The 15171-nt window shown below is 39.5% G+C and overlaps 1 protein-coding gene across 3 annotated transcripts in view; it reads left to right on the top strand.

The window, feature by feature from the left end:
• The window catches only part of TBC1D12 (TBC1 domain family member 12), an 83432-nt gene that overhangs the window by 18654 nt on the left and 49607 nt on the right, over positions 1 to 15171 (top strand). For all 3 annotated transcript variants that reach the window (XM_084754945.1, XM_084754944.1, XM_084754946.1), the window contains exon 2: positions 9696 to 9819. In XM_084754945.1, coding sequence (XP_084611071.1) covers positions 9696 to 9819 — 124 coding nt within the window. The remainder of the gene's footprint in view (positions 1 to 9695; positions 9820 to 15171) is intronic.

Below are 15171 nucleotides of genomic sequence, written 5' to 3'. Positions count from 1 at the left end.
TATAAACGGAGGGCTGGTAGATGGCGCAGGTGTTAAGAGTGGGTATTTCCCGAACTGAGGACTTGAGTTTGGTTCCAGCCCCCACACAGGGCAGCTCCCAACCTCCTGTAACTCAGCTCTAGTGGGTACCAGTGCCCTCTTCTGTATCCATGGAGATTGTACACAGGTGCAGACACCCTTGCACAGACTCCTGTGCACACATGTAATTAAAAGTAAAAATAAGCTTTAAAAATACAAAGAAACAAAATATTGATCAAATAATATATGTTTTGAGAATTTGGTAGACCTGTCATATGATCCCTTTGCCTGACTTTTGAAGACATAGTTTTATCCGCTTATTAAAGTGGGACTGCTGGCAGTTATTTTCCATTTTCTGGATCTAAGCTCCTGTTTTCTATATTTTGTCAATGCTGTAAGTTATTAACAAAGATTTTTAAAAGATTATTTTAAAACCTTTGGTCTGATTTTTGTTTATTCCTTTATTTCTGCCTTCCTCCCCGCCCCCCAATAAATCACATCGGAAGTTATGTCTTACTGACCCCGACAGACGACCGCTGCTATCCGTGTTGTTAGGCTAACAGTCTGAAGCTGTGTTAGTGTAGTGTCTGTACGGTATGTATGGTCTCCCCAACTTAAACACGCAGTTCAGTGGCTGTTGGTATGTTTATGGTTGTACAGCCATCACAGTGTTTTAGACATTATTATCACACCAAAGAGATTCCTTACGGCCTCTTATAGGCAATCCTAACTTCAACCCAAGGCAGCTACTGATCCAGTCTCTTACTCCACAAATCTAATTTTCCTGAATAATTTATAAATATCGAATTATACAATGTGTAGGTGTAATTGTTTGGCTTCTTTGGTCTAGAATTTTTTCATTTTTACTTTATATAAGAGTCATTTTCTTGATGTATATTATTCCCTTGTATGTGTCTGCCATATCACATTTTGTTTATGTATTTGGTTATTGATGACATTTAGGACTGAGAATTGAATTCAGCTCCTTTGGAAAAGCAGCAAGTGCTCTTACCACCCAGCCATCCAGCTATTGATGACCATTTGCACTATTATGAGTGATTCTGCTGTAAGTTTTTATGGGCATCTATGTTTTCTTTTCTCTTTGTTAGCCACCTAGAAGTGGAATTGATGAGTATTACAATCTTAAAAACTGCTAAGTGTTTTTGTTTTCCAAAGTGATTGTATCCTTTAAGATTTCCACTAGCAATGTATAAGGGCTCTTATATTTCTCACATTTATCATTGTCTGTATTTTCAAAATTACAGTTCTCATCAAGGATGTGAAGTGATGTTTCATTGTAGGATTTAAATTTATTTTAATTATTTTTCTTTTATGTGTATAGATGTTTTGCTTGCATGTATATTTGTGTAACTCATGCACACAGAAGTGCCCACAGAGGCCAAAAGAAGGCATCAAATTCCCTAGAACTTTGAATTATAGAAAGTTGTGAGCTGGGGCTAGAGAGATGGCTCAGAGGTTAAGAGCACTGGCTTTTCTTCCAGAGGAGCCAGGTCCAATTCCCAGTACCCACACGACAGCTCACTTAACTCCAGCTCCAGGGGATTCAACATACATGCCTACATGCAGGCAAAACACCAATGCACATAAAATAAAAATTAAATAATAAATCATTTTTTAAAAGGTGTGAGCTGCCATGGGAGTGCTGGGACTCAAACCTGGGTCCTCTGGAAAGGCAGTCAGTGTTTTTTAACCACTGAGCCATCTTTCTATCCATTCACTATAGTTTTAATTTACATTTTTATATTGACTAATGGTATCAATCATCTTTTCATGTAGCTTAATGGCCTTTCTCCCCACAGCCCCCTGGCCAGCAGGCTGTCCTAGAACTAGCTATGTAGACCAGGATGGCCTCGAGCTCACAGAGATCCTAACCCTGCCTCTGCCTCCTGAGTGCTGGGATTAAAGGCGTGAGTTACCACCACTGGCTAGTTAGTAGTCTTAATCTAATTTTGATAAAATGTGTAGTCAAATCTCTTGCATTTTGCTGTTATTGTTCGTGTGTGTGTGTGTGTGTGTGTGTGTGTGTGTGTGTGTACACGCATGTGCATGTGTGCACAGATGTCAAAAGTCAATATCAGGTGTATTCTTCTTTCCTTTTTACTTATTTTGGAGGGATTGTAATGCTTAAAAAATTTAAAACTATCCATGGGACTCAATACAGATGGTCTCAGTTTTGCTGGTATAGCAATGCTGGGAATCAAAGCAGCAGCAGCCAGTATTGACTTGGGACATATCAATATCACTGAGATTTTTGATAGCCTGTTTGATTTGGTGCTTCTCAGCCTTGACATACACAGTGAGCACAACTGTGTTGTATTCTGTATTCCTCAAGGCTGACTCGTGATCATGGGAACTGGATAATGGCAGAGTGGTCAAGCCTGTTTCTCCGAGGGATGCTCTTCCCAGAGTGTTAAGGTTGTCTCCGCAGGAGCTCCGTCTTATTGTTTCTTTTCTTTTCTTTTCTCCTCCTCCTCCTCCTCCTCCTCCTCCTCCTCCTCTTCCTCCTCCTCCTCCTCCTCCTCCTCCTCCTCCTCCTCCTCCTCCTCCTTCTTCTTCTTCTTCTCTTGAGACAGGTCTCACTATAAAGCCTCAGCTGGCCTGGAACTTACCATGTAGACCAAACTGGTCTCCAGCTAAGTGCTGGTAGTGCCACTATGTCCAACTCTGTCTTTATTTTTGAGACAGGGTCTTTTACTGTCAGTAAGACCTTGTGATCTGCGTGCTCCCCCTGAGTAGGGCTAGGATTACAGTCTCGGACTGCTACACCCTGCATTTACATTGATGCTAGGGATATGAACTCAAGTCTTTATGTTTGCAAAGACTTTAATTACTGAGCCATCTCCCCATCACTAAACCATTTATTTTAATAACAATTCTTATTGAGCTATAAGGTGCTTTATAATGTCAGACTAGAAGTCTTTTAGATATATGTGATACTATCTCTCAATCTTTGGCTTATCTTTTAGTTTTCTCAGCATGGTCGCTGGTTGTGGTAGCACACCCTTGTCCCAGCTACTCATGAGACCAAGACAGGCAAATTACTTAAGTCTAGCACTTGGAGACTCACTATAGGGCTTGTAGTTCGGTGGTAGAACCCTTGGCTAGCATTTACAAAGCACTGGGCTCAACAACCAGCATTACTTAATTTAACTTAATTAACTTAAATAATTATGGTAAAATATACATGGTGTAACTATTGCTTTAGTTGATTATAACAATATGTATACATACGTACGAATATGGTGTGTGTGTGTGTGTGTGTGTGTGTGTGTGTGTGTGTGTGTGTGTGTGTGTAGATTATCACATTATCCACTTAAAGAACTCACCACTCCACACAGATACTTAATTCACCAGGCAGTGTAATAATTCATTTTCCAGCTCCTATTGGCATTCTGCCTTCTGTTTCTGTGAATTGTCTATTATCAATATCTCTTTGTTGCTGGATGTTTTATGTGAACTTGATACAAACTAAAGTTTAGAGGAGGGAACTTGAATTGAGAAATTATCTTTATAAGATTGGGCTGTAGGCAGCCTGTAAGGCGTTTTCTTAATTAGTAATTGATGTTGGAGGACCCAGCTCATGATGGGTTGTATCACTTCTTTTTTAAAAAATAATTTCTTTTTTACATATACATTTATATTATTATACATGAATATTATAAACAATATACAGCAAGAAGAACCACAAACCAATCAGGAATTATATAAATGTTACATTCATAGTGTTTTGGCTGTTTGTGTTTGACAGCCTTGAAGAAAACATCTTTCCTATCTTGGCATGTCTAAAATTCTGAATGTAAATCAATATCTATCATATCTCATCTCTATCAACTTGTTTGGACCTAAAAACATCTTAACCTTAATTGTAAAACTAAACTATCTGGTCTTCAACCCCATCAGAGACTAGAGAAGGAATAAAACTTAATTACCTGAGAAAACCGGACTTGCAGTTTAGCAACTTCCAAAATGAAAAAATGACAGAGACAATTTGCTACCTGAACAGTCACCCAAAACTCTGTATAACGTGTAGCATCATCTCCAGCCTTCTGGCCCAATGTATCTGACAGACATATTTCTGAGGTAGGAACTATTGCTTACCCTGTCTTGGCAGAGTTTGGCCATTGACTCTGCCTGCACCAAAGCTTGCCCATTTTTAGGCAGAATTCTGTCTGTGGCAGAAATGAGGACATTTTGCCCAGTGGCTGGTTTGTCACATTTGAAGCCATCTCCATAAGGAGGTTCTTTGATGTTCATCATCTTCTTTGAGCTGGCTGGGTGTTGCCAGGAGTTAGCCTGCCTTGTTGTCAAAGAATTTTTAAAATAATAAAAACAACTTTAAATGCCATATTCTGTAGGTCTGTGAGGCTTTGAAGACCTTATCTACCTATTTTATCTATCTAGGATGTATATTGTTGTGATAAAAATAGACTAGTAATTGACATGACCATGATTTGATCAACTAACAATTAGCTTGTATTACTTAATTGTCCTAACCAGCCTGAATAGCACTTTCAAGGTATTGGAAGTAAACCTTGTATTATAATTGAGTTGTATGGGTACAATACCTCATATTAGAGTAGAAATATATGTAATGTGTGTGAAGAATAATCATAAATTTGAATTCTATACCAATGTATCAAAGTTAAACTTATTTTGCAGCAATATATAAAATTCTATACCAATGAATTAAAAATAACCTTATTTATGAATAACAATTAAGGCCTTAAGTTGAGGAGTAGACTCAATAATCTGCTTTTTGTCCTATCATCCCTATTTATTTCTATATTCCCCCCTTTTTCTTTTGTATCCCTATCGCCATACCTAAGAAAGAAAGATAAAGGAAAAGAGAGACATGCCTGAGTCTGATGTCGTTTTCTCTCTGTAAGTTGTTTCTGGTCACGGTGTTCATCACAGCACTAGGAACCCTAACAGAGACTTTATGTAAGTGGACTCACGCAGTACCAGTTCTTCTATTTTTCATTTTATTAGAATGTTTTTAGGTTTATCTATACTGTAGTAGCGTGTATCAGAATCTGTTCCTTCTTGTGACTGAAAAATATTCTGTTGTGTGTTGTATTATCCAATTCTAGGCATTCCACGGCAAAATAGACTGTATGACTTAAAAAACAAATTAATTTTTGCATAGTGTTGGAGGCTAGACATCTAAAATCAAGATATGGATGTGTTATTTCCCCCCAAGTCAGTCAGCCCTCCCGCCTCCTTGAGACAGGATTTCTCTGTGTGGCCTTGGCTGTCCTGGAACTCACTCTGTAAACCAGGCTGGCCTCGAACTCAGGGATCCACTTGGCTCTGCCTCCTAAGCACAGGGATTGAAGATGTGCGCCACCACTGCTCAGTTCCAAAGTCTTTCTCTTTAGCATCTAAGTAATTTTGTTTTTTAAGTTGTGTGTTTATATCACTTTTCTATCCTATAAACATCCGTCATAATCTATTTTCTTAGAAGACTACTGGCCGAAATGGATTAGGGCCCCAACAAATTATTTCTTTTATTCTCAATTACCTCTTAGCCTTGTCTCCAACTACAAATAATCTAAGGGTGGTTAGAGTTTAGAAATTTTGAAGGGACACAGTTTATGCCACAGCATGCAAATATACAACATGTGTATTTGTTTGTGGGTACTTGAATTGTTTCTACTTTTGGCTATTGTGGCTATCAGTGCTATCTATGAATATTGATAAAGTTTTTTTGTTATGTTTTCAGTTCTTTTGGGTAAAACACAGGAATGGAATTTTTGATTGAATAATAATTCTGTGTAGTTACAAGCTTTTTCATAATCACTGCACCATCTTACATACTCATCAGTGTTCTTTTGGAAAAAGATACCATCTTATGGATGTGAAGTAGTGTCTAATTGTAGGCTCTGATTTGTATTTTTTTTTAGTGAAAATATTATGTGTTCTCTTGTGCATCTAATGGCTATTTATAAACCTTTGAAGAAGCATGTGTGTCCCAAGCCCTCTGCACATTTTAAGTTAACTGTTTATCATTTCTTTTTTTGAATTAGAATAAATACAACTCACAGATATTTTTATATTTTGTGGGTATCATTTTTATTATTTGGTTGTTTTATTTTGTTTTGAAACAGGTTCTCTCTAGGTAGCCCTGGCTGTCCTGGAACTTACTACGTAGACAGGTGTGGCCTTGAACTCACAGGGATCCACCTGCCTCTGCTGCCCAGTAGCTGGGACTAAAGGGGTACACCCACCATGCCTGCTGCTTATGTTTGGTTTTTTTGTTTTGTTTTGTTTGTTTGTTTTGTTTATTTTGTGAGCTGGAGAGATGTTTCAGAGGTTAAGAGCACTTGTTACTCTTTGCAAAGAACCTGGGTTTGACTCCTAGCCACCTGCATGGTGGCTCACAACCATCCATAACTGCATTTTCAGTGGACATAGCACCCTCTTCTGGTACTAGGTATGTATGTGGTTCATAGACATACCTATAGGCAAACCACTCCTGCACATAAAATAAAAGTAAATACATCTTTAAAAATATTTAATTTTAAATTATTGCATGTGTATCTAAGTGTCTGAGTGTAGGTTTGGGCATGTGAGCACAGTGTTTGAGGAGGCCAGAAGAGGGTGTTGGATTTCCTGGAGCTGGAGTTACAGGCAGTTGTGAGCCGAATTAAACCCAGGTCCTTTTGAAGACCAATATGCACTTACTCAACTGCTGAACTATCTCTTCAGCACCTCTTTTTGTTTTGTTTTCTTTCGAGACAGTGTTTCTCCATGTAACAGCTCTGGCTGTCCTGGAACTCCCTCTGTAATCCAGTTGGGCCTCAAACTCAAGGAGATCCACCTGTCTCTGCCTCCCAAGTGCTGAGATTAAAGGTGTGCGCCACCACCGCCCAGCCTTCAGCCCCTCTTTTAAAACTCTTGAACGTGTTCTTGATGCAAAAACATTATTTTGCTATTTTTAATAATTTCTATGTGTTAATACTTTAATTTAGGTCACTCATTTCCCCAGATATCCCTTCCTTAGCTGTCAGAGGCTTCCTGTCTTCCCTAGAATGGTTACATTGATATAACATCTTTCAGTAATAATGCTATTGTCTGGGCTTCTTTGGAGATGGTTTTTGTCTTGTGTCTCTAGATGTTTCATTATTTGTTGTTGTCTTAGAGAATTAGACATTCTGGGGACTATGTTAAATCTGTTTCTTTCATTTCTCGGCACTTGCTGATTTTTGTTTTATGAAAGCTAGCATTAATTTTTACAAGCTAATTTTGCAAAGTATATAATTTCTTTATATAGCTACAGGTTTCTGTTTTATTAGTTCTGTGGTAAGCTAATAACATGGCAATTTTTCTTACACTTCTGGCTCCAAAAAGGGCAGTGGAAAGGTTCCTGTCTCCTTTAGTGTTTTGATAGATAATCACACAAAATGCTGTGTGGCAAGAACTGAAACTGATGCTGATGTCTGTGCCAGGGCCATGGGTGCTGGGATTTGAAGGCTGTCTCCCCACTGTTTTCCCTAGTACTGGTCATCCACTCCAGGAACAACGACTACTACCCCCATTGCCACAGGGGGAGAAGGGGGTGCTCCAGGGAGTAGGGGCGTGGTGACTGGGTTATGTATTTTTCTCACATTTCAGTGAGCAGTAGTGTTCTCTATCTGGTCATTAAAAACAGTTGATGAAGCTCTGACGTTTTGACGTAGTTATTTCCAGCTACTTCTAGTTTACTTCTACTTTGGTGGAAGGGGTGACCTTATTTTCATATGCTGCTCAGTTTGTGTCAGTGATGTGTTTTGAAGCGTAGACATTTAAGTTTGGTTAAGGTCAGCTCAGAATTACGTTTATTTTATGAATTTTGCTGTTGGCATCACTTCCAGTAATTTGTTACATAAACCATGGCAACAGAGGTTTCTTCTGTTTATTAATGTGGACAGAAGGAGGAGTTTCAGAATGAAAGGAACATTTAGAGAAGAGAGCCTGGCAAGAGCTGTCAGGTCCAAGACGCAGGTGAGAGGGGACTGGAGAGACGCTGCGCGCTGGTGCTCATAGGGCTTTGCTGGGCTTGATTTCCAAGTGGGGAGGGCTGCAGGCTGCCATCTCCAGGCTGAGGCTGCCAGTGTGCTGCGGGACCACGAAGTCTGGGCCTGTGTTCTCATGAATGTACCGCGGCCGTAATCCTGCCCGCTCTGCAGCTGCCGGAAACCCCTTTCTCAGTCACCATTCTCTAAGTACCCTCTGCTGAGAAGCCGAACAATTAATCTATCTATCTTTCTTTCTTTCTTTCTTTCTTTCTTTCTTTCTTTCTTTCTTTCATTCCTTCTTCTTTTCTTCCTTTCTTAGAAATACTTAGAGAGTTTTATTATCATAGAGCATATATTGAAAGATGAATGTGGAACTGTGAGGCAAAGTTGATAAAATGTATACATATATGAAACATTTAAATTAATCAACCATTGGGTCAAGTAAGATGCCTTAGTGGGTAAAGGACTTGCCACCAAGCTTGACACCCTGAATTCCCTCCCAGGAACCCACAGAATGAATAGAGAAGCAGCTCGCACAAAATATCTTCTGACTCCCACTCAACACACAGTGGCAAAGCATGTACACACACACACACACACACACACACACACACACACACACACACACACACATCAGTTGATCAATAAATGTAATAATAAGTAGAATTGATAGACCACGTACTGTGGTTTGAGTTGCTTGTTGTTCCCTCCTGTCTTTCCCCCTTGCATCCTCTTTTTGCTAGATCTTCAGTGAGAGACAACTTTCTTCCGTGACTAAATACTGGCCTTTCTGCAATAAGCTTTGTTACGTAGTTGTTTTAGGAAAAGCAGTTAATAACTGTGGGACAGCAGTAGATGCACTTTTATTACAAATATTTTAAAAAGTATTACTAAAAGTAATTAAGTAGTAATTTTCAAAATATTGTATTACCTGGGGCTAGAGAGATGGCTAAGTAATAAAGAGCTCTTACTGTTCTGGCAGAGGACCCAGGTTTGCCCCCCCCCCCCCCCCCCCGTACGGTGGCTCACAGCCGTTGGTAGCTGTAGTGCCGAGGGTTCTAACGCTCCTCTGACCTCCAGAGGGTCCCATGTTCATGGTGCGCATGCGTACATTGAGGCATGTAACACCTCCACACAAAGTAGAACGAGTATTTAAAAAAATATTATTGTTACCTAAGCTCTTAAACTTTTAGATTCTCGGCTTTTGTAGTCAAGTATTTAAATCATGAATTTAAAGTGAATATATTTAATTTCTGGCTCTCACTTTTCCTTATTATTTATCTTGTCAGGATTTTTGTTGATAGCTGGGCACAGTGGCTTGTGCCTGTAATCCCAGTACTTGGGCTGTAGAAGCAGGAGGCTTAGGAGTTCAGTGTTATCATAGGATATATAGGTATTTGGAGGTCAGCCTGAGCTATCAAATATTCTGCCTGCAAAAAAAAAAAAAATCTATATTGATGATTCTACTAAAACATCTGTACAAGTCAGGTAGTCTTAACTGAGTTGTATATTATAAGCAATATTTGATAAGTATTAGGAATAATTTTATTTAAAATTATTATGAATTTGTTTTGGAAATAAATATACTTAAAATTAAAATTACTAATTAATAGTTCCCTGGTTATGGGAAATAATTTGTGTGAACTTCCTGTGTTTCAGAAACCTGTTCCCAAAAAGGACAAAGGAACTCAAATCAGTTGTCCATAGTGCTCCTGGATGGAAATTATTTGGTAAAGTCCCTCCCATAGAAAATCTGCAGAAAACATCCAAGACTATTCAGCAGGTAAGCACCAATAAGACCGTGCAGTTTCTTAGATCTTTTAAAGCATTGTTTATATGCCAGGTGAGAGCATGCTTGGCTAGAGGCACAGCTCAGGAGAGTCTGCGGTAGCAGGGTCACCCCAAATTTAAGGCTAGGCTGAGCTACAGAGAATACAGAGCTAACATGGACCACACGGTGGGGCCTATCTCAAAGTATTAGGTTTTTGGTTTTTTTTGTAAGTTTGTTAAAATTATTTTCTTAAAGATTTATTTTTATATTTTGTACATGAATATTTTCCTTTATGTATTGTAAGCACAGCAGTATGTGTGGTTGGCGCTGTCAAAGGTAGGAAACTGAGAAGGGTCAGAGCCCCTGAAACCAGATTCCAGATGACTGAGCTGTGGTGGTGCTGGGAAGGACACCGGGCTTCTCCACAGGAGCAGTAAGCTCGTTTAGCCACTAACAGCTCCCAAGTATTGTTTTCTTGAAAATTATTCATTTTCATAGATACAAACTTTGGAAGTACAGGTACTTACTGTAGCTGTCTTAGGTTTTTTTTGTGTGTGGGGGTTTTTTTTTTTTTTTAAAGAGAAGCTACAGTGTTTACTGTGTGCTAAGGTTGTGGAAATTCTTTTCTATTTTTTTAATTTAAAAGTACTGTATCTATTCTAAAAATTAACCTTACATGCAACATAAAAAGAAAAAGGCCTGTATATGTTACATTCATAGTGATTGTCACATGGTTCTCCCTGCTGTATGTAGTTTGTTTTACACATGTGTAATAAAATAAAAGTATATATTTAAAAAAAAAAAAGAAAGAGGCCTTAAGTCAAAGAGGTTGTGGAAATTCGTTAGAGTAATAAGGCGCTGATTTCCACTCCTAGTTATCCTCAAGTAGCTAACTGGTGGGTCGCGAAGCTTAGGTAACCACTCCCGCTGCACACTGCTCAGTGCCAGGTTAGTGAGACTGGGAAGCAGTGAACCTGGGTCAGCCTGGACTCTTCTAAAACTCTGAGTTTGTGTTTAAAAGGAGCTTTCTAGCCTGGCCTAGTGCTGCACCCCTTTAATCTTAGCGTTCACACGTGGGAGGCAGAAGTAAGAGGATTGCTAGGAGTTCAAGACCAGCCTAATCTACATAGCAAGTTCCAGGCTAGCCAGGGCTACGTAGTGATACCCTATCTCTAAATAATAAACAATACAGACAAACAAATAAACAAACTTTGTTTTCTTTTATCCAATTGTAGTTTTCCAGATTTAATATAGCCAGCACCTATGCAAAATTGTTAAAAGGTTTAATCATTACTCATATTATAAAAATATGCTGAATATGAATGTTTCTTTTGTTTCCCAAGTAATAATTTCTGTTTTTATATTTCTTCTTAGCAATGCATTTTAGATCTTTAATAATACTTGGCTAGCCGAGTGTGGTGGAGTACACCTATAATACCAGCACTTAAGAGGCAGAGGCAGGTGGATCACTGTGAGTTCGAGGCCAGCCTGGTCTACAAAGCAAGTCCAGGACAGCCAAGGCTACACAGAGAAACCCTGTCTCAAAAAACCAATTAAAAAAAAATACTTGGCTAGGCACGGTGGGATATGCCTATAAATCTCAGCTCTCTGGAGGCACAGGGAGGAGGGAAGACTGTGGCAGATTCAAGGCAGTGTAATCAGCATAGCAGGTTCACAGCAGCAGTGCTGCATGTCATACTCTGTCTCAGAAGCAGAAATCGAAACAGACAGAAATTAAAGCACTGTTGTGTCAGGGAGTGTAGTTCCTCTGGTAGAGTGCATGCTAGCATGCATGTACAAAGTCCTGGGTTTGATCCCTCAGCACTGCATAAACGGGGTGCAGTGTAAATGCCTCTTAAGTCCTCAGCTTTATAGGGAGCTTAAGGCCAGCCTGGGCTGCAAGACTGTATCTCAAAAAAAAAAAAAAAAAAAAAGACATTTAATTAATTTTAAGTGCTGTGATTCCCCAAACCTTATGCCTACTCACTTACTTACTTTGGCATGTAGAGGAGACATGTAGGCTATTTATATTTTTGATGCAAACTCAATGGAATCCCACGTATGTCAGGTAGGGAGTAAGCTGTTAACAAAGAAGGTGTTTTGACACTAAGTGGTACTAAATACTTTTCAATGGCATTGGCACTGTTAATGGTTTTTCTCAGATTGGTGTGAGAAAAATCTAGGTACTATATTAAAAATAGTATGGATTTAAAATGAGGATGATAGTATCTAACCTTAAAACAAGAGTTGAGGAATTCATATAGTGTATGCAACAGACCCTGGTCCGGTTGTGTTATACTCCGTAAAAGTAATACCTTGAGGCTGGAAAGATGGCTGAGCAGTTAAAAGTGCGTATGGCTCTTGCAAAAGACCTGAGTTCAGTTCCCAGCACCTGCATCAGGTGGTCGTAACCACCTGCAACTCCAGTTCCAGGGACTCAGACACTGCCTTCTAGACTTCATGGACACCTGCACGTGTATGCACATACCACACACACACATGCACCTAAGTACATATGAACAGTAGTGGGAGCTGGAGAGATGCTGCAGTAGTTGTGAGGTCTTACTAATCTAGAGAATCTCAGTTTGATTCCCAGCACCTGCATTGGTGGCTTACAACTGCTTGGACTTCAGCTCCAGGGACTCTTAACATCTCTTGCCTCTGAGGGCATCCTACACATGACATATATAGATGCACATGATTAAAATTAAAATAAAAAGTAAATTAATTAAAAGTGAAATAAAGAGTCGGGTGAGGTAGCACACTCTTTAATCCCAGCACTGGGGAGGAGGCAGAGGTAGGCGGATCTCTGTGAGTTTGAGGCCAGCATGGTCTACAAAGCAAGTCCAGGACAGTCAGGACTACAAGAGAAACCCTGTCTCAAAAAAACCATAATCAAACCAAACCAAACCAAACCATAAATAAATAAATAAAACCTGAGCATCATAGTACATGCCTATAATTCTAGTTTTGGATTTTAGGTTGTCTTGTAGGAAAATTTAGAGTTTCAACCAGCTGAGGCTGTCTCAAAAAAAAAAAAAAAAGGAAGAGAAATACCTTTTCAAGCCAGGGGTGGCGGCACATGTCTGTAATCCCAGTGCTGCAGGAGGCAGATCTCTGTGAAAGTGAGTCCAGGACAGCCAAGGCTACACAGTGAAACTGTCTCCAAAAATTGTTTTTTCAGTGTGTGTGTGTGTGTGTGTGTGTGTGTTTGTAGAAGGGGTCTCATTTTATAACTGTGGTTAGCCTGGAACTGACTTTTAAGATGAGGCTGGGATTAAAAGCATGCACCACCACACCTAGCTTTATGTGTTTTGTTTTGTCTTGTGTGTGTGTGTGTGTGTGTGTGTGTGTGTGTGTGTGTGTGTGTGTGTTTTGTTTTCTTAATGCTTACTTAGTATAAAGATATTATTTTAAAATATTTATTTTATGTGTTATGGGTGTCTTGTCTGTAGTATCTCTATGCACTATGTATGTACCTAGTGCCCACAGAGGTCAAAAAGGATGTCAGATCCCCTGGGACTGGGGTTACAGATGTGAGAGCTGCTTATGTAGGTCCCCTGAAGGAACAGCAAGACGTCTTAGCCATTGAGCCTCCTTTTTTTGTTCTGGGATGGTCTTATGAAGCTCAGGTGGACCAGGAGCTGGCTGAGGAAGAGGATGACCTTGAACTCCTGTTTCACCTGGTTCCATCTCCATACTGGCTGAGATTAGACACCTGTGTGCCACCACCATGATTTGGGCAGTACTGGGGATTGATCCTAGAATCTCTTACGCCAACTAGGTACCCTACTAATTGAGCTACATTGCCAACGCTCTATTAAGATACTATTACTGAATTCTTAAAACATGGCTATTTGTTAAATAGAGCCACTTCTTCATTGTTTTAGAGTGTGCTGTATGAAGATTATTACTGAGACACCAAGTACATTGTTAACCTAAAAAGGTTCAGAAACTTCTTGAATCATAAAGTTGTGTGTGTGGGTGTGTGTGTTTGCATGTTTGTGTTCATGTATATACATATTGTGAAATTAACTTTTGTCTAGCTGAGTGTGGTAGCTCACAGTGCCCTTTTTACACTCAATAGCCGAAGGCAAGTAGGTTGCTGTTAGTTTTGCCATTAGTTGGAAGCTAGCCTGGGCTCCTTAGGCAGGAGGGCTACAAAGTAAGACTGTTGGGGGAAAAAAACCCTGCTAACCAATCACAACTTTTGTCTATAGTTTTTCTAGATCAAATTCTCTTGCAAGAGGCCACACAATGGCCTTATTACTGAAGGTTTATTAAAATTCTCATTTTTTTCTTTCCTTTTTACATTTTTCATGTGTTGTATGTGTTTGCGTACACTTGAATACCAACATGTATGTGTTGAAGCCAGAAGACAGTTTGGGGAGTTGAGTCTCTGTCTGCCATGTGGGTCCTGGAGACTGCACTCACGTTGTTAGCTTCCCTGTAAGCACCTTCCCCTCCCACGGCCCTCCTCCTGTGTGTCCCTGTCTCATTGTTGATATCATTCTGCTGGCCTCTTTGCCAAAACTGTCCTTTCTCAAGTTGGATATGGCTTTCTCTTTATAGGAATATACATTTACAACTTTGTGTCTAACTGGAAACTAACTAGCTAACTAAAGTCGTTTTTCCTTAGCTTTGATTTTTTTAAACTGTAAAGCATTAATAATAGAAAACTGTATTTGAGACCCTTTACCATGCATTCATTTCTAATTTTATACTTAAGGGTCTTAATTCTGGGGGCTGGAGAGATGGCTCAGAGGTAAAGAGCACTGACTGTTCTTCCAGAGGTCCTGAATTCAATTCCCAGCAACCACATGGTGACTAACAACTGTCTGTAATGTGATCTGATGCCCTTTTCTGGCCTGCAGGTGTACATGCAGGCAGAGCACTGTATATATAATAATAAATTTTTAAAAAAGAGTCTGAAATGGAAAAATAAGGAAAAAAGAAGGTATTTCCAGTACAGCCATGAGAAAGTTGATACTGCATAATATTTTAGGATATAGTCTTAAGCTATTAAGGCTGTAGGAAGTGAATTATAGCTACTAATTTAGGTATAAAACTTTATGAAAATGTTTTAAGGTAAACAATAAGTTCCTGCTCCATGTGGCAATGTACTTCTGTAGTCCCAGAACTTAGGAAGTGGAGGTAGGAAATGAGCACCGTCCTTCTTGGCTATATAGTGAATTTTCAGTCACCCTGGAATACAGGTGACCTTTTGTGAACATACATATATAAACAAATTGTAAAGATGTCTTGCCTGCCTTCTGGGTGGCTAAGCAGTAAGATACAGGGCTGAGCATAGTGTGACAGGCTAGTGTGCAGCTACATTCAGATTTCTGTGTGGGTGCTCCTCAC

Source organism: Acomys minous (assembly GCF_964271855.1).
Source record: "Acomys minous genome assembly, chromosome: 2".
NCBI classification, from domain to species: Eukaryota; Metazoa; Chordata; class Mammalia; order Rodentia; family Muridae; genus Acomys; species Acomys minous.
Note: the sequence above shows the minus strand (reverse complement) of the source record. Positions and strands in the feature narration are given on the sequence as shown.